General features: G+C 40.4%; 1 protein-coding gene across 1 annotated transcript; it reads right to left on the bottom strand.

Annotated features, from left to right (window-relative positions):
* Positions 1-603: 603 nt before the first annotated feature.
* LOC114472385 (serine/threonine-protein phosphatase 1 regulatory subunit 10-like) lies at positions 604-19,043 on the bottom strand. The gene is made up of 18 exons (XM_028461636.1): positions 18,746-19,043; positions 16,750-16,858; positions 16,577-16,663; positions 15,297-15,432; positions 15,179-15,230; positions 15,010-15,099; positions 12,808-12,936; positions 12,605-12,710; positions 11,393-11,496; positions 11,181-11,308; positions 10,312-10,471; positions 9,064-9,207; positions 8,527-8,773; positions 6,402-6,477; positions 6,101-6,319; positions 2,537-2,660; positions 2,051-2,449; positions 604-1,485 (listed from the first exon to the last, which is right to left on the bottom strand). The coding sequence occupies exons 2-18, from the start codon at positions 16,854-16,856 to the stop codon at positions 1,343-1,345; spliced, it is 2,451 nt and encodes an 816-aa protein (XP_028317437.1). The 5' UTR covers positions 16,857-16,858; positions 18,746-19,043; the 3' UTR covers positions 604-1,342.
* Positions 19,044-19,489: the final 446 nt, after the last annotated feature.

The following is a 19,489-nucleotide window of genomic DNA, read 5'->3' as shown; positions in this document are numbered from 1 at the left end:
GGACCCTCCAAAATAAAGGTCCCAGAGAGCGTGGACCCTCCAAAATAAAGGTCCCAGAGAGCAGGGACCCCCACTGTAGCTGAAGGTGGTTGAACACAGACATGAACATTGAAGAACAGTCATGTGGAGACAGGACCATCTATAAGGGGGAATAAAGGGGAGAGATTTTTGGGGTCCATCCATAAAGTCAGTAAAATGATGGTCTATTGTTCTATGAATCTGTGATAACCACATTTATTTATTCATCTGAATAATATCCACTGTTATTATTATAGTCATCTTAGAGATGGAAATCCTGGTTTTAATCACTAATAAAATGGATCAAAGTGAACAAAAATGGTGGAAAAGGAGGTGAAATGGGATTTTAAAAACCACAGAAATTGGTTCAAAGTTAAAAGCAAAAATGGGCTTAAATTGTTTAAAAATGTTTTTAATTTCTTGAAGGCATCCATACCAGGTTGAGAACCCCTGCTCTACAGGACTCCACATCCCACAATGCACCAATCTTTTCTGCCAGTGTTTACAGTGGAGATCAAAACAACTGATAAACATCTCGTCAGTTTTTTTTACTTTTACAATGAGGTGAAAAACGTGTCCAGCGTGTAGATTTAGACATTTATTCAGTACATAAACACAATAATTCATTGAAAAACATGTGAATATTATGGCCAAACATTTTATTAGAAAGAAGGAACTGAACCTGTTTATAAAAGGACCAGTGCTTAAAGTGAACCAAAGAACAAACATTACAATCTTAGTCCCACAGGAGACACACATGGATGTTTTCACAGAAAACGCTTTGACAGAGTCACAGAGGGATGACTTCATCATCATCATCATCATCATCATCATCATCATCATCATCATCTTCATCATCATCATCATCTGCCTTTAGTTTAGCACTAATACTCAAACCTGTGGTCCACATCCCAAAGAGGGGCCGTTCTTTATCTTCTGCTCTGAACTGGTAGAAAGGCTGAGTCGTTCCTGTTCACATTGGTCATAGCTTAGCCTAGCTTAGCTTAGCTTAGCTTAGCTAAAGGCTTTCTTTAAGGTTTGTTTGGAGTTGACATTTATTATTCATCTGGAAGGAGGTTATTTCACAAGGTGTGTTGTGTATGAAATGTAAAGATGGGGGAGGGGGGGTCAGTCATGTGACGATGTGTTGAAAAGATGCTCCGTCACTATCGCACAGCAGTAGCACCCGTTAGCTTCTCTGTTAAAACCATGGCAACAGAAACATGGTCCACTTCAGGCCTGAACAGACCCTTCTCTCTTTCACTGAGGGGGGGTCGTGAGCTCTTCAAGCCTTTGATCAGCTCCTGATAGCAGAGTGGATCTCCTAGTGTCCGTGCTGGTTGTTGGAGCTGAAGTTGGGGTGCAGGGGGGGTCCATTTACCCCAGGGTGGTAGAACGCACACTTACTCTCATATCTACAGTTTCCTTTCATCATGAAATGACGACACACGGGTCTGTTGGACATGTCTGAGGAGAGAGAAAGAGAGAGAGAGGATGAGAAGATCTGCAGAGACGCACGTCTAACATCCAGTGTCGGAAAAGTTTCATTTTCTACATGTTTTACATTCTCAGTTCGAAAAATTAACTAATTGATTTTAGAATATTTATTAAAATATATATTGCTGTTAGCATCTGCTCTGATGTTAGCTGTTAGCTCTGACGCTAGTACTTAGCTCTGAGGCTAACTGTTAACTCTGATGCTAGCTGTTAACACTGATACTAGTTGTTAGCTCTGATGCTAGCCAATACCTCTGAGGTTAGCCATTAATACTGATGCTAGCTATTAGCACTAACGCTAGCTGTTCACTCTGAGGCTAGCTGTTAGCTCTGAGGCTAGCCGTTAGCTCTGGGGCTAGCCGTTTACACTGATGCTAGCTGTTATCTCTGATGCTAGCTGTTAACTATGATGCTCGCCATTAGCACTGCGGCTAGCTGTTAACACTGATGCTGTCAGCTATGATGCTAGCTGTTAGTACTAAAGGTTAGCTGTTAGCTCTGAGGCTAGCTGTTAGCTGAGTTCAGTTCCACGTACCGTTCATGTTGTTGTGTCCTCCTCGTGGTCCTCCCCGCCCTCGGCCCCTGAAGCCCAGCTCTACCCCCCCCCGCCCTCGCCCCCCCCTGTGGAAGTGCCCCACCCTGTGGGGCCCCCCTCCTCCTCTCATGGAATCATCTCCCCAGTATTGGCCGTTGCCGTTGTCATCCCGTCCCTGTCCTGGGGGGGGTCCCATCATGCGGGGGCCTCCACCAGCAGGGAAAGGAGGCCCGTGGGGCGGTGGTGGGTGGTTGAAGCGGGGGCCACCGGGTGCTGCGTTGTTGGGTGGGTAGCCACCATTCATGGGCATCTGCATGTGCATGTTGTTGATGTTGTTAATGGGGTTGATGGGGTTGATGGGGTTCATTCCTGGACCATGACCCAGCAGACCTGAGTTCACTGGAGACAGAGGAAAACACAATGAGAAAAAGAACAAGGGGGAGATGGGGGGATAAGGGGGGGCACAGAAACATGACAGATGTTTACCTAGAGGAGGTCCACCAGGGTTCTGGTTCTGGGTCTGCTGCAGAGAACCCAACAACTGTTTGATCTTGTCTGAGAAATCTGGCTGCTTGATCAGGTCCTCAGTGGATTGGTTACCAGACGCCCCCTGGTGGTCGACAAGCACATTACAGCATTAATACATTACATCAAAATATTAAAACATTACAACAGTAAAACATTACAACATTAACATATTAAAACATTACAACATTACAGTTTTAAAACATATTGACACCTTCCATCAACGATCAAGAAGTGTGTTAAGCAGAGGTAAAAGTACTCACGTTACAGTAACTGAGTAGCTTTCATGGCTACTTGTACATTTTTGATGTTATTTTTAAATCAGTATTTTTAAGGGTGTAACAATACATGTATTTGTATTGAACCGTTTCTGTACAGGACGTTTGGTTCAGGTACAGGGTTGTACGGGTGAGTTCCTGGAACGGAATTTGCCTGTGTTTACTTCTGCCTGTAGCTACATGCGCAGCCCATGTACGTCATGGCTAACGCTAGCGAGAAACCAGAGCTGGAGGCCCCTCCCCTATCGCTAAAGTCTCCTGCTTGAGAACACTTCGGCTTTCGGGTGAAATACTACAGCGGAGAAAGACAGGGCAGTGTGCCGACATTGTTCAGCTGAGATCGGGTATGTTTCTGGGAACGCGACGAACATGCTAACTCACTTGAAACGTCACCACCCGAGTGTGAATATCACTGTGATAAGAAAGAAAACGTCTTAGTGAATTCACAGCTGACTCAGCATTCAAGCAGCCTCTGCCTAGTAATTCAGATCTGACCAAAACTGAAACAACTGTCATCAGAGTTTTTATAGCAGCAGATGAAAGCTGTTAAGCTGTGAGGAGATTATTTTTTATAATATTTCATGTATTTTTTTGTTTGAGAATATTATTACCAGGCTGCACTTTACAACAGTATAGTTTTTTTTTTAAACTTTATTTTCATATTCCGTATAATGTTAAATATATTGTTGGTTTACTAAAGTTTTGAATAAACAAACATTTATGTTAATCATTTTGTTCCATACTGTACCAAAAATTAACCGAACCGAGGTATGTATCGAACAGTGATTTTTGTGTATTGTTTCATCCCTAGTAATTTTACTTGTACTGAAGTAAGTTTTTAAAAAGTAAAGTAATTCATTACATTTTTACATCCAACATTACTGAGTAAATTATTATTATTTGTTTTAAAATGTTAAACAGACTTCGTGAAACTACTGAAAGGGAATTTTGCAGGGAGTATATCTAACCCTATATACTGTGTATATATATATATATATAAAATTAGGGTTGTAATGATTAATCGTAAGGTAATTAAAAATCGATTCATAGGTATCACGGTTCACATCGATACTGTGAAAATTGAATCCCAGTACTTTTTTTAAACAGCAGATATTTATCCTTCTTTTGTCCAGAAGTGTTGGCAGTGGGCGGAATCTGCTACTACTTTCTTTCTGGTCGCCTTCTACTCTTAAACAGGTTAATAAATGATTCCTTACCCCATTAGCACCTTAAGAATATCTGCAATATTATGTGAATATCTGTAAGAGTCACGTTTTTCTATTAGCTCTGTCTGCTAGTGCATAGCATCTCTTCTTCACTGCAAGATATCTGCATGTCAACCAACCACTGGGTTACCAGCGCCCTCTGCTGGTCCAAACTAATATCTCACGTAAATACAGTGAAATGATTGTTTTTTTTTTTTTAGTCCAATTGTTAAGGCACAAAATACATTTTCAGTCGCACTTTTAAAAAGAAAAAAACTATTGTGCAGTTTTGCATTGTTTACTATAGAACCAGAATTTAAATTAATAGGCTTCTTCTTCATTTGTATTATTTCTTTATTTATTTCATTCAAGATTTATTTTGAGTTAAATTGTATGGTTTTGAATAGTTTATCAAGGGATTCTTTTGACAATGAAAAATAAAAGGAAAATAGTAGTTTTTTCCCCCAAAAAATAAAGGAATATTTTTCAGTCATTTGTGCACAGTCCCATTTTGTAAAATAAATCGTGAGAGAATCGAATCGTGAATCGAATCAGATTGCGAGTTGAGTGAATCGTTACATCCCTAAATAAAATGCAATAACAGTGCTAAAAAGACGCTGATGACGCTGAACTATAACAATAACAGTGATTTTTGTGACTAAAAGATAAACAAAATAATAGTAATAATATATATAAATGTAGAGACTATAAAGATAAAGGGTGTATCTGGGTGAACAATGTAGGTGTTCTTAGTATAAGAATGATAGGAATATATATATAAAAAATAAAACTAAAACTGTTACATACAAGAACTTGACAATAGATTGTGATCTATTAAAGTACTTACCATTGTTAGTAACATATCTTGTATCTTTGTATAATATGTGTATACATAAGTATGTGTGCATATGTACGTTTCTTGCATGTAAACTGTTGCTGCTAAGTTAAATGAAGCAACCACTGATTTGTATTATGACAATTACAGGGGTGGGAACTTATAAGTTTACCTTTTCCCACTCCTTTTTAATTTTTACGTATATATCAAAGTACAGTATGTTAGCTTGAAAAGAGTCATGTGTATATGTAAAGTACATTGAACATAAACAATCAATCAATCAAAAAACTACAACAAATTAAATGACCGGGCAATCAAATGCATCACATCTTAGCCGACCAATCAGATTAAACATAATGTATCACATCATAGCTGACCAATCAGATTAAACGTAATGTATCACATCATAGCCGACCAATCAGATTAAACGTAATGTATCACATCATAGCCGACCAATCAGATTAAACATAATGTATCACATCATAGCCGACCAATCAGATTAAACGTAATGTATCACATCATAGCCGACCAATCAGATTAAACATAATGTATCACATCATAGCTGACCAATCAGATTAAACGTAATGTATCACATCATAGCCGACCAATCAGATTAAACGTAATGTATCACATCATAGCCGACCAATCAGATTAAACATAATGTATCACATCATAGCCGACCAATCAGATTAAACGTAATGTATCACATCATAGCCGACCAATCAGATTAAACGTAATGTATCACATCATAGCCGACCAATCAGATAAAACGTAATGTATCACATCATAGCTGACCAATCAGATTAAACGTAATGTATCACATCATAGCCGACCAATCAGATTAAACGTAATGTATCACATCATAGCCGACCAATCAGATTAAACGTAATGTATCACATCATAGCCGACCAATCAGATTAAACGTAATGTATCACATCATAGCCGACCAATCAGATTAAACGTAATGTATCACATCATAGCCGACCAATCAGATAAAACGTAATGTATCACATCATAACAGACCAATCAGATTAAACGTAATGTATCACATCATAGCCGACCAATCAGATTAAACGTAATGTATCACATCATAGCCGACCAATCAGATTAAACATAATGTATTTTATGTATGACTTACTTGTACTTGAGTACAGTTTTGATCAAGTACTTGTACTTGAGTAGATATATCAGTACTTTCAACACGTACCATGAGTGATGAGAGCAGCTCTTGTACGTTCACAGCAGGAACTGCAGCGCTGGGGGCGGAGCTAACGGCCTGGGGGCTGCGGGAATTGTTGTTCAGGTTCCCCATCAGGTTGGCCAGGACGGGGGGCAGCTTGGAGCCCTCGGCCTGGAGCAGGGCCTCACCTGGGAGGGAGGAGGTTTCTATGGGCTCCACGTAGCCTTCATCAGGCATGGACGAGTCCTGGTGGGTGGAGAGGGGGGGTCACAGTTAGTGTGTGTGTGAGTGTGTGAGTGTGTGTGTGTGTGTGTGTGTCCGTCCGTACCTCATCCAGAGGAATGAGGCGGGGAGGCATGGGCTCGTAGGGTTCTGGATCTGGTTCATGTGGACTATCAGGAACACTAGAGGAAGATGAATCCATGTTAAACTCACACAAATTCAAATTACACAAAAAACACTACATAGCAAGAAAAAAAATTAGCGACAACAAATATAGCAAAAAACACTAAGCAACAACTATAATATACAAAAAAAATGCAAAACTGCAGAAAAACGTACAAAATTCTCTAAAAACACAAGCCGATATTAACAATACACCAAAATAATTGGAAATATATGACATTAAGATCACTCTGATTCCGTGCGGAAAAACAAACAAAAAATGTTCCGTCCTTTGGCTCCTATAGCTGGTGACAGCGCCTGCACAGTAGATCTCCTGTTGCTTTACCATCTCTGCCTCGTTTAAAGCCAAAATAGTTCCAAATGGAACTTTTGGAGTTTGGTTTTTTTGAGCAAAATTAGTGATGCCACTAACGACAATGCCGTCGCGGCAGACTAGCCGCTCGGGCCCGGTGCTTCTGCCATGTGTTGTCTCGTGTTTTTGACTGTAAGCCATGCACGCGTCAAGGCGAGACAGAACTTTAGCTTGTTGTTTGTTTTGAAGTGTGTTTATGTCTTCAGTTCCTTCATGCCGGCAGAGACACATGAACAGCCAATCAGCTACAGACGGGCAGACCTAGCATACGGAAACAGTCTATCATATCTCCAGACGTCACCAGTAACAGGCACAGCCAATCATTCAGCAGCTGTGGAGTTCGGCTGCCATGTTGGATTGTTTTCAAGTGAGGAGCGTGCAGTGAGTTTAGACTGTGCAGTGAGAAGCCAGGAGGAGAGTAGAGACAGCCGCTATGTAGCAGAAACTGGTACCAGTAGTATCGTAATCCACGGTAGTACCGTCGTGTAGAATTTCTAGTATAATAGGAACCGTTATAATTTGGCACCACGGGGTACCGTGGGTATCGTGCAACTACAGTACAGACGCCAGCACCCCCCACACCGGCACAGCCTGGGGGTCCCCAAACGTTGTGCGGACCTGGGGACCGCACACCGCGGTGACCGCCCCCAAGGCAGACAAGCACCAAGCCACACCCAAAAGAAAGAGGCACCCCCACGCCCCATTCCCCAATGGAGAGGCACTTCCCTATCCCCTGTGTGAATGTGTATGTTTAGTGAATGTATGAGGTGCAATTACAAGAAATAAGGGGGTGGACAGTGGTCGTACCCTCCGGGAGGTGGTATGTTGAAGTTTGATTAAAATTGGAGGGATTGGTAGGGCAACTTGAAGTGGGAGTGCCGCCCCTGTGCCAATACTTGGTAGCACAGGTGGCGGCCCCCTCCACCTCCAGACCCACCATCCAGCCCCCTAAGGGTTGGGTATGGATGTGTGGTACACCAAGTGAGTGGGCCAGACCAGCTTGGAGTGAAGTGTCCATATAGGGGGGCTGTCTGGTGTGAGCCCAGCCCATCCACATGGCGGGCCACCAGAGAGGATAGATGGCGCAGACGGGCAAATGGCACCGTGAGCCCCAGGGACGCGCCGAGCAGCACAGCCGGAGATCCACCCTGCGGCACCCCCGGAACCACGCCGGCCCCATGCAGCACGGCACCCCACCCCAAAAGTGCAGCCAGGCACCAGCCACATCCCCAGGGAGTAACTCACGCCGCACGCCGGCCCAGAACGGCCCGCCAACAGGAAGCTGCACAGCAGGAGAGAAGCCAGCACCCACACCAGGGTCAGCACAGCCCCGCATGGCGCCACAATACAACACCCTCAACATGGAGGCAGCCCCCGGCACCCCGACAAGAGAGGACACCATCTAATTCCCAAGCAGCGCCATCCCGCCAGCCAAGGACCGACAAGCACCCCCAGCCAGGCACCGCCACCCCAGACCAATGCCGCCAGAAGAGCCCCCCCACACACGCGCCGACACGAGACACCCCACCCTGACACCAGCACAGCTTGGAGGACAGCGGGCCCCAGGCCACCAGCCAGATAAATAGTTAGATAATAACTAGATTAGTCATTATTCTAATGCTGACATGAATGTTGATCATGTGACCCTCAGATCAGATACAGTCATGTGTTTGAGGCCCCGCCCCCTGGAACAAACCTTTCTTTGCTGAGGAAGATCTCCTGCAGGATGCCCATCTCCCGGTCCCTCTGCGTGAGCTTCTCTGTGCTGTTGGTCCCAGGGGACACCAGACATCCAGCCAGGGTCAGGGGTCTCGGAGGCATCCAAGGGACCTGCTCCTCCATGGTGTCGTGGGAATGACGACGAGCCATCTCAAACGTCTGTCTGTCCATCATCAGCTCTCGCTTTGCGGCCTCACCAAAGTCCTTGATCTTATTTACATTCACTGGGAATGAAAAGCAACCATTGGTCAAGTTTGCACCAAACATTTTACAAAAACTAAACTAACTTCCTAAACCAGGGGTGTCAAACTCATTGTGGTTTGCGGCCCATTCACGACCCAGTTTGATCCCAAGTGGACCTGACAAATCCAGTTACAGTATTTCTGAAGAAAAAAAACAACTTCCTCATTACTGTGCCAGATATAAAAATGCTGAATGCTCTGCTGGGCCGCATCTGGCCCACAGGCCTTGAGTTTGACATCCCTGATCGTTCTGGTGAACATTGAGCGTTTACCTCTCTCTGTCTCATCCAGGTCAAAGTAGAAATAGTGTTTGAGTTGTTCTTCTTCTGCCCAGTGGACCGTCTTCTTCTTCTTGCCTTTCTTGGTCAGACTTTGTTCATCTGCTCGTGGTTCAGCCAGAGAATTCTGTTTCTCCCCTAAAAACACCAGGAAGCACAAAACAAAACACCTTATTAATTTTGCAGATAAGAAAGTTGATTGAAATGGTTGAGTTAGATCCTCGGTTCTCAAATCTACATCTGAATGAAGTAACCTTTTAAATCATTTACAAGGGTTCCCGAGCAGTAGGAACTAAGTTGTTTGCATTCCTTCAACCGTACCCGTCCATTAAAGTTGCATTTTAAAGTTTCACAATGATGAATATTTTGCATCCTGACGCACTGCATTACAGCGTGGTATGCAGGGTGCACAGCAGCAGACAGGAGAGCACTGCAGAGGGTATTCTGCACAGCCCAGAAGATCACTGGCTGCTCTCTGCCCAGCCTGGACGACATTGCTAACTCTCGCTACCTCAGCAGAGCAGGCATCATCATCAAGGACTCCTCCCACCCCAGTAACCACTTGTTTGACCTGTAACCAGGACAAACAGACTCAGAGATAGCTTCTTTCCCAGAGCTATCACTGAAACAAACAAATCCGCTCACATCGCTTACACATACTGATCATATTGATCTTGTGCAATAAAACATTTTGTTGTTATTTGTAGATCTGTACATTCAAGCTGCTATCTGTGTATTTATCTGTATATATTATTGTGTCATATTTAAATTTTCTATTGTTTTTGCTGTGTTTTTATATTTATTTTCTTCTCTCACTGGCACCTTGGAGTTGTACTTAAATTTCGTTGTACCCTGTACAAGGACAATAAAAGGATATTCTATTCTATTACTGTTATATGGTATTGGTAAATCCAAAATAAAAATATGTAGATTTCTTTTTTTTTTTTTTAAAGTATTTTTTCAATGCCAGCTGGCTAAAATTTTTAATAAATCTTAAAGTTATAATTCTGAACAAGTTAATTTTTTGTGTATTTACAGATTATAATTTTTTAATATTATTTCTCAACAGGATAGGTAATATTCAGGGACATCTCAATGCAGGACCAGCTACACTGTATATGACATTACATTATCATGTTTTTGAAGTGTGCAGGAGTAGGGGGTACATGGTTTCAGGTTTAAGGTCTGAAGGGGTACGTGACTGCAAAAAGTTTGGGAACCACTGAGTTAGAGCAAACTGACCATTTTCAGCTGCCTCTGTGTCCTCAGAGGGAACGGGAGTCCCAGGCTGCTCAGACATCTGATTTTCATCTGCAGGAACCATGAACGCCGCCGCGTCAGGAGACGAAGGTTTAGCTGATGATGACGAGTAGGCAGATGCTTTAGGGTCAAAAGAACCCGGCTGAAAACATGAAAAGGAGAGATAAAGGTATGATTTGGTGGCATAACAAACACTGCGTTATTAATCAGTAGGAATCTGTTCAGCTCTACAGCAGTGGTTCTCAACCTTTGACGGTCCATTGTTCTATGAATCTGTGATAACCACATTTATTTATTCATCTGAATAATATCCACTGTTATCCAGGAATGTTTATTATTATTATAGTCATCTTAAAGATGGAAATCATGGTTTTAATCACTAATAAAATGGGTTCAAAAAATGATGGACAAATGGTGAAATGGGATTTTAAAAACCACAGAAATTGCTTAAAAGTTGCACATTAGTGTGGTGAAAAGACGTTAAAAGTGACATTAATGGGTCAACATACCTGACATTAGGTGGAAAAGTGGTGGAAAGGGTTTATACGTGCTGAACATGTGCAGAAATGTACATGAAATGTGATGTAGAAGCGTCAGAAATGGGAGTAAAGTAGCAAAAATATGACAAGAAAAAGTGATGAAAATAGGTTAAAATATGGTGAGTTTGGAGTAGTTGCAGAAAAAGTGTAAAAATAAGCTAAAACTGGCAAAAATTGTTAAAAAATATATATTCTTAGTATCTTGAAAGCATCTGGAGACACCTACTCAGTGTCTCACAACCCAAAATGGGGTTCTGACTCTAAGGTTGAGAACCCCTGCTGTAAACCAATCATCATTACACGTTACTCTACCTTGTTGGACACAGGAGACACAGGTTTGCTGGGAGCAGGGGGGAAAGCAGAAGCTTTCTTCTTCTTGATCTTGATTCCAGGCACGGGGGCGGAGTTAAGAGCGTCCAGGAAGCCCGTGCACTCCATCGCTGCAGGGAACCAATCAAACGTCAGAGACCGCCCTCAAGGCTGCAGCACATTTTAAAAACTTTAAAGAAATGTTTGGGACTTACGCTGTGCGGGAATGATTTTAACTTTAATTTCTTTGGCAGAATTAGTGGGAGTATTCAGAGGTTTGTATTTTTTCTCCAGAGGTGGAGCATCAAATGGACCCAAGCTGTGATTGGAGGAAAATACAGGAAATACAATCATCAGTGATGGAGGGGTACAGGGTACACACACGCACGCACGCACACAGCTTTAAAGTGGGAGTAGTTTTTTTTTTTTTTAAAAGTTGGTATTTCATCACTTTATTATTTTTTAATTTATATATTCAGATCAATGAGAAATGTTGCTTAATGTCTAATTAAAAAAGCCTGATTGATCATGTGATCAGTAATGTACTGGTGCGCCCCCTCGTGCACCAATTAGTAATAGCAGTTACTTTTATTAAACAATTAAACATAAGTCAAATGTTTAACACCATATTCCAAAAAAACAAAGAAGTAAAATTAGACTTATTGGTATTTTTTACACTGGTGAACTGTAGTGATCAATCAAAGTTTAAAGAAAGAACTAAATATTTTACAGTTGTGATTGATCACTTTAAAAAAAATGCTTGATGAAGTGTTTCCACCTTTAAGGAACCATTTTATGTGTTTATTGATTCTAGTTGAACTCTTTACATTGTAGTCACAGTGTTTGATCTGGTAACACTGCTGAGGATGTGAAAGAGATCAAATGATAGTGTTTTATCATTGTATGCATCACTAAAAAATAACCTAAAAACAAAACTATATTTTTAATTGTGATAATAAACATCAATTAGTGAAAGAATTAAATATATTATGTGTGGTCAATATTGAGCTGTTTGGGGGATTATTTTCTGAGTCCAAACCTTTTCTACTTTGCTGTAGGTCTATACTGTTACACTGTATGATCCAAATATAGGATTATTTGATACACTTTTAAAGTTTCATTACATTTTGGGCCTAAAATCCACTCTTCTGATAGATGACTTTAATCCAGATGTTTTGGATCAAACTGATCCCATTCCTACTAAAAAGTTGTGAAAAACCCAAACTAAAGGTGTGATCTGGATCAGAACCAAGATTGGATTACGTCATCTAATCCGTTCTGTTTCTTCTTTTGAAAAAAACATTTTCAAGATTTGATCCAATCATTGATCCAGAATCCTCCCTGGTTTATTTCAGCTATATTTGATGATCATGTATTTGTTTCCCCTCATCTTGTGTTTGTTTTTCAGATTGTGTCAGATTCCCTACCATGGTCTCTTGAGCACTGGAGGCTTGATGTTGTACTTGTCTCCCAGCTGAGGAGCAGGAGTGGGTTTCTTAGCTGGGACGGGGGTGGGCGTGTCCATCTCTAACCCTACACACACACAGAGAGAGAGAGAGCTAGCTGTGAGGCTAACCTACATTGACTATAGCAGTATCAGGATGGATGCTAACAGAGAGAATAAAGTCACCTATGGAGCGGATCTTAGCGTGGCTGGGGGCGTATGCTTTGGGCTTCTCCTTCTTCTTCTCGTCCTCACCACTCTTTTCCTTCACGTCCCGCACGAGAACCTTGGTCTCTTCTTTCTTTTTTCTCTTTTCTAAACGACAAAAACAGGGTTGGGCTCAATTATAATTATAATTGTAATTGATCATTATTTATTCACATAATTGTATAAATATACTGCTGTTGTAATTATAATTGAGTTCAGATTAGGGACTTAACAATTCACTCTGCTCACGATACAATTCTCTCATGATTTATTTTACAAAATGGGACTGTTGACAAATGATGATTGAATAATATTCCTTTATTTTTTGGGGGGGAAAAAACTAGAAAATACTGTACTATTTTCCTTTTATTTTTCATTATCAAAAGAATGACATGATAATCTATTCAAAACAATGCAATTTAACTAAAAATAAATCTTGAATTAAATAAATAAAGGAATAATACAAATGAAGAAGAAGCCTATTAATTTAAATTCTGGTTCTATAATAAACAATGCAAAACTGCATAATAGTTCTTTTTCTTTTTAAAAGTGCAACTGAAAATGTATTTTGTGCCTTAACAATTGGACTTAAAAAAAAACCAGTCTGCATTGTATTTACATCAGATATTAGTTTGGTCCAGCAGAGGGCGCTGGTAACCCAGTGGTCGGTTGGGATGCAGCTTATCTGTGCAGTGAAGAGATGTTATGCTAGCAGACAGAGCTAATAGAAAAACGCGACTTTTACAGATATTCACGTAATATTACAGATATTCTTTCAGTGCTAAAGGGGTAAGGAATCATTTTAAGAACATGTTTAATAGTAGAAGGCGGCCCAAAAGAAAGTAGAAGCAGATTCCCCTCGCCGCCTCAGCATTTGGACAAGAGAAGGGTTAACCCTAACCCTGCTGTTTAAAAAAAGTACTGCGATTAAATTTTCAGAAAATCGATATGAACCGTGACACCAATGAATCGATTTTTAACTGCTTTACGATTAATCGTAATCCCTAGTTCAGATAATTCACTTTATAATTGTAATTGTCATGGAAATTATATTAAAAAACGCAAATTACAATTTGATTAAATGTAAACCTGGTTAACCATTTTACAGTTCTATGTCTGACACATACGTAGTTAATAAGGGTGTAACAATACATGTATTTGTATTGAATCGTTTCGGTACAGGACGTTTGGTTCAGGTACAGGGTTGTGCACGGGTGAGTTCCCAAAACGGAAGTTGCGTGTGTTTACTTTTGCCTGTAGCTACATGTGCAGCCCATGTACATCATGGCTAATGCTAGCGAGAAACCAGAGGTGGAGGACCCTCCCCTGTCGCTAAAGGCCCCTGCTTGGGAACACTTCGGCTTCCGGGTGAAATACTGCAACGGAGAAAGACCAGTGGATAAAACGAGGGCAGTGTGCCGACATTGTTCAGCTGAGATCGGGTATGTTTCCGGGAACACAACGAACATGCTAACTCACTTGAAACGGCACCACCCGAGTGTGAATATCACTGTGATAAGAAAGAAAACATCCTCAGTGCAAACAACAACTGCCATCAGTCGTTATAGCAGCAGATAAAAGCTGTTAACAAGCTGTGAGATTATTTTATGTATTTTTTGTTTGCAAAAATTATTAACAGGCAGCACTTTACAACAGTATAGTATTTTTTTGTAATTATTTTTATTTTATTTTCATATTCTGTATAAACAAGCAAATTTATGTTTTACATTTTGTTCCATACTGTACCGAAAATGAACCGAACCTTGACTCAATACCGAGGTACGCATCGAACTGTGATTTTTGTGTATCGTTACACTCCTTGTGGGATGTTCTAGAAGCACGAGTTAAAAGTCTGGCAGCAGCGTTCTGTACGATCTGGAGTCTGTTTAGGGTCGACTTATTAAAACAAGTAAAAACAGAATTACAGTAGTTAATGTGTGATGATATAAATGTGTGTATGACCAGTTCCAGATCTGATTTTGATAACATGTGTCTCACTTTAGAGATATTTCTCAGGTGGTAAAAACAGTTTTTAGTCAGATGACAGTGACAGTCCAAAGACATTAACTGATCAAACACAATACATTGTTACGTAATGGAGGATGTAATTGTAATTTAAAAATGTAATGGAGCCCAACCCTGTTGGTTGAGCATGTGAGGAAAACACAGTTTAATATTTACCAGCTGGAGCATTTCCACTGCTAGCGACACTTTGTGAGCGAATGGTGGCCATCCATCCATCGACCAGCAGAGCTGCCAGTTTCCTCACGTCTAAACACAACAGATAAAACAGTTACTAATGGATCAAATTATACACTGACTGGTTTTATTCTAAGGAGAATAAACTGACCTTCAGTCTCTGCGGTTTTGCTGAGCTGTTTCACCAGTTTGGCTGTGTTGTTCTGAAAAACAAAGAGACAAACCAGTAAAAATCCATTCAGTGAACAGGGACAGAGTGTGTTTTCTACCTGTTTGAGGTGGTCCACTTTGAGAGGCAGCTTCTGCAGAGTCAGCAGAATGAGCTGAAGCAGAGGGCTGTTGTTGGTGGTCTTAGAGTAGGTGAGCCACGAGTTAAGCAGCCGGTAGCCCCCAACCCTTATAAACCTGGACAGAGAAGAAGAGAGGTGGTTTTACTAAGAGGGAATAAAGGGGAGAGATTTTTGGGGTCCATCCATAAAGTCAGTAAAATGATGGTCCATTGTTCTATGAATCTGTGATAACCACATTTTTTTATTCATCTGAATAATATCCACAGTTATCCAGGAACGTTTATTATTATTATTATAGTCATCTTAAAGATGGAATTCCTGGTTTTAATCACTAATAAAATGGATCAAAGTGACCAGAAAAGGTGGAAAAGGTGGTGAAATGGGATTTTAAAAACCATAGAATTTGGTTAAAAGTTGTAATCTAAAGTGGATAAAAACAGACAGAAAAAGTGGTAAAAAGGGTTCAAAGTGTCAATATTGAAATAATTAGTTCAAACTGGCAAATAATGGGCATGACAAATAGTGAATGTGGTTAAATTGGCAAAACAATATCATGAAATCTGGTGAAAAGAAGTTAAAAGTGACAATAATGGATCAACATATGTGACATTAGGTGTAAAAGTGATAGAAAGGGTTTATAAGTGATGAACATGTCTGGAAAGTGGAAAAAATGTGCAGAAACTCATTAAAATGTAATGTAGAAGTGTCAGAAATTAGAGTAATGTAGCAAAATTACATTAAAAGGAGAAAAATATGGCAATAAAAAGTGAATAAAAAAGGTTAAAATATGATGAGTTTGGTGTAGTTGTAGAAAAATGGTAAAAACAAGCAAAAATGGGCTGAAATTGTTCAATAAATATTCTTAGTTTCTTGAAGGCATCTGGTGACCCCAAATAGAGTCCTGACACCAAGGTTGAGAACCACTGGTCTACAGGACTCCACATCCCACAATGCAATTCACCAAACTTGACCAACAATATCAGTGGAGATCAATGAGGCCTACACTGTGCCTTTATCTGATAAAAAGAGATACAAGTTTTAAAAATGTGACACAATTAATGAGAAACATGAAATCTTTAGGGTTCTTTTGTTACTCAAGCTTTTATGCTATTAGTTTTATTCTAACAGTTTTTTTTCTGATGGGTAAACAATAAGTAACTAAATATTGAGTAATAATGCTTAAATAGCAGGATTTTGACCAGTTTAAACAGCTAACCCCATCATATTATACATATATACAGATCCTATTAAGAAGCTACCTGTTAAGAACATCATGGGACTTGGTCTGGAGCAGGATATTCAAGAACATGCATCTACTGACCATCTTGGTCGATGCTTTCATCATGCTGTATTAAAAGAGAAAAGCAAAGTGAACAGTGAAAACAGGGTAAAGATGGTGGATAAACATGACATTGTCTCAATGGTTCCTTACCTGAAAACCTTGGGAACGCCCTCCAGGCTGCGGAGCTCTCCATCCTTTCCTAATAGAGCCTCAATACCTTTCAGAATGTCTCTGGGGTCTACTGGTGCCCCCGCCATCTCTGAAACACACACATTAATACCACTTTAAACTAAACTGGATTCATTCTGGCAGCCAACCAGTGTGTGAAATAACCATAACAGCAGAACATTAAAGAACCATTAATACATATTTTATTGTTGAAAACAATCTTTGGTTCTGATATTATCGTAGCACAAACCGACCGTTGTCGCATCAAGGTCTGAGATTGAGTTACAGTATCGTCAACAAAGCAATAAGTTAAAAAAGATTCAGTTTGAGTTTCAACTTGTCCTGAAACACGCCCCCATACCTCACATTAATGACCATTCTCTCCAAGAACATAGCCCTATTCTTATCTAATGTAGCAGGTTAATTCATATTTAATGTTCAGTGAATTCCATAAATACCAGATATTACTGTGAAGTCACTGGAAATGGAGCTAAATTAACAGAACAAAAGTGTGGTCTCATTTCCATTTGTGTGAGAGTCAATGTTTATTCCAACATGTAGCAAAAGAAATGCAGATTATTACAATCACAGTCGACCATGTTTCAGTGGAGAAAAGATGAAATTACAAACAAAAGAGCTTTAGAGGAAAGTCTTCCTTCATACATGACAGTGAGACTTACTGACACCTACAGGTCCTCGTCTGCCTGACAGTTCTCTTCAAATACCACCTTTTTTAATATGTACATTTCAATGACCTTGGGCTAGTTCATTTATAATCAAATAAATGATAAATAATGTGTTACTTGTGGAAGTTCAATAAATACTTTATTAATATTATAATCAAGCAATTAATGCAAAATAGAACAAATAGGATATTAACAATAAAATGTAAGTTTGTTTTTGGACAGAGCCTTGATATTATTGTATAATGTAATATCTAATGTTCATGGGGGGGGGGGGGGTCTTAAAACTGGGCCTAATGTGAAATGGAAATCAAGCTATAATGGAAATGTTAGGAATCAATTTTCTCTTACCAGGGCAACAGTAGGAAGTAGAAGTTTTATAAAGTCTCACACCTCCAAAACACCGTAAATAAAACCAACTCCTGAAAATGTAATCATTACAACAAAACACTGTTCAGAACTTGTACTTTCTTCATTTAGGTGACAGTTGATTAATATTAATGCAAAGTGACATCACTGGTGATATGTTAAAAAATAAATAAATGAATGATAAATGCATTAGTTTGGGGCTAAAAGAATTGCATGGTGCGCATTAATTTGGCCACCTTCACTATTGGACACGCAGCGGAAGCAGAATGTGGTGGTTACACAAGGAAAAGTAGGCCGTCCCTGCGGCGGAGGAGGACAGCCCTCCCACCGCTAACCCTCACTAACATGGCTTTAAATGATCACACAATCTGTTTGCAGCAGCCATCGCACAATCATCGGCCAGTCAACACATTAGCATCGGTGCTAGCTAGCTACTTCATGGAAACCAGCGGCAACCGCGGAACGAGGAGAAAAACAACGCAATCATCCATCCGCCATCTTTGTTAGTCCCGGTTGCGACTCGCCGTCCTGCAATCTTTATCCACAGATTGCTGAGGAAATTACGCCGTTTTTTCGGGAAAATGCACTTTTCTTTTCAACGCTCATTTACAGAAACCAACACAATCTTTATGTATAGATTGCTTTTGGGTGTTTCCTCCGTGGAGGAGCCCCCGCCCCCCGGGAGGAACCGAGCGACAAAGTCCGACCACCACTGCCTTCATCTCCTCCTACGGCAATCTTTATGAATAGATTGCTTATTGTCGCTTAGGTCTTTGTAAATCATATGGTTTTATTTAGATCCTCCCGTGTCTCACACACAAACAGACTTCTGTGTGAGCTCATTCTACCGCTACAGCCTCACACTCAGCTATCCGGTACCATTCTGTGGCCTACTTAGGGTCCGCCAAACTTAAAAATCAACTTACTATTCACACTACTGATCCTTAGCGTCTCTGGTATATTAGTGTGTGCTTTTCGGGCACTTATATCTCTTATTTCATCGACTGCATGTCGTCAAACATCATGGATTTGAGGTCAACTTCTTAAGGGTGTGGCTGTAGCAGCTAAATGCTAGCCTCTCCTGGTACAAACTGGAGACAAAAAAAAAAAACAAGTGTCCATTACTTGAAGAAAAAATATGATTTTGAAAAGAGAAGTTCAACGTCCTCGACGATTCAGTCTTCGGCAAAGCGATAATCATACCTGCAAACATACAGATTACAGATATTTAATATTTTTGTTAAGTAATCCTGTCTATATAACTAAAGCTACATTAAATACATATATGACTTTGTTACATATTCACATTAAGGTACTTTCGGCTACAATAGACATACAACAGAGCAAACAATGAGCGTTTTGCTTTCCGCAACCTTCTCTTACCTTGACCAAATCCAGGAATGAGCTGGAGGAGGCGGAGCTTCTTTTTATAGTGGGTGACGCGTTTGACGTTGGCGGCTGCGCAGTGGAGTGTTTTACTGAAACAAAATGGCGGGTGTCTTGTCGTTTCTGTCCTTGGTGGACAAAATGGCGCATTGCGAACAAAAAAGGACAAAGACACCGCGTTGAGAGAGGGAAAAATAACAAAAAAACAACCACAGATTTGATCGTTTATTTAAAACAATCAAGTTTACAGCCTCAGCAAAAACGTATAAAAAGTGAGTGGAGCA

This window comes from Gouania willdenowi, chromosome 11 (assembly GCF_900634775.1).
Source record: "Gouania willdenowi chromosome 11, fGouWil2.1, whole genome shotgun sequence".
Lineage (NCBI taxonomy): Eukaryota > Metazoa > Chordata > Actinopteri > Blenniiformes > Gobiesocidae > Gouania > Gouania willdenowi.
This window is presented reverse-complemented; position numbering and strand designations above follow the sequence as displayed.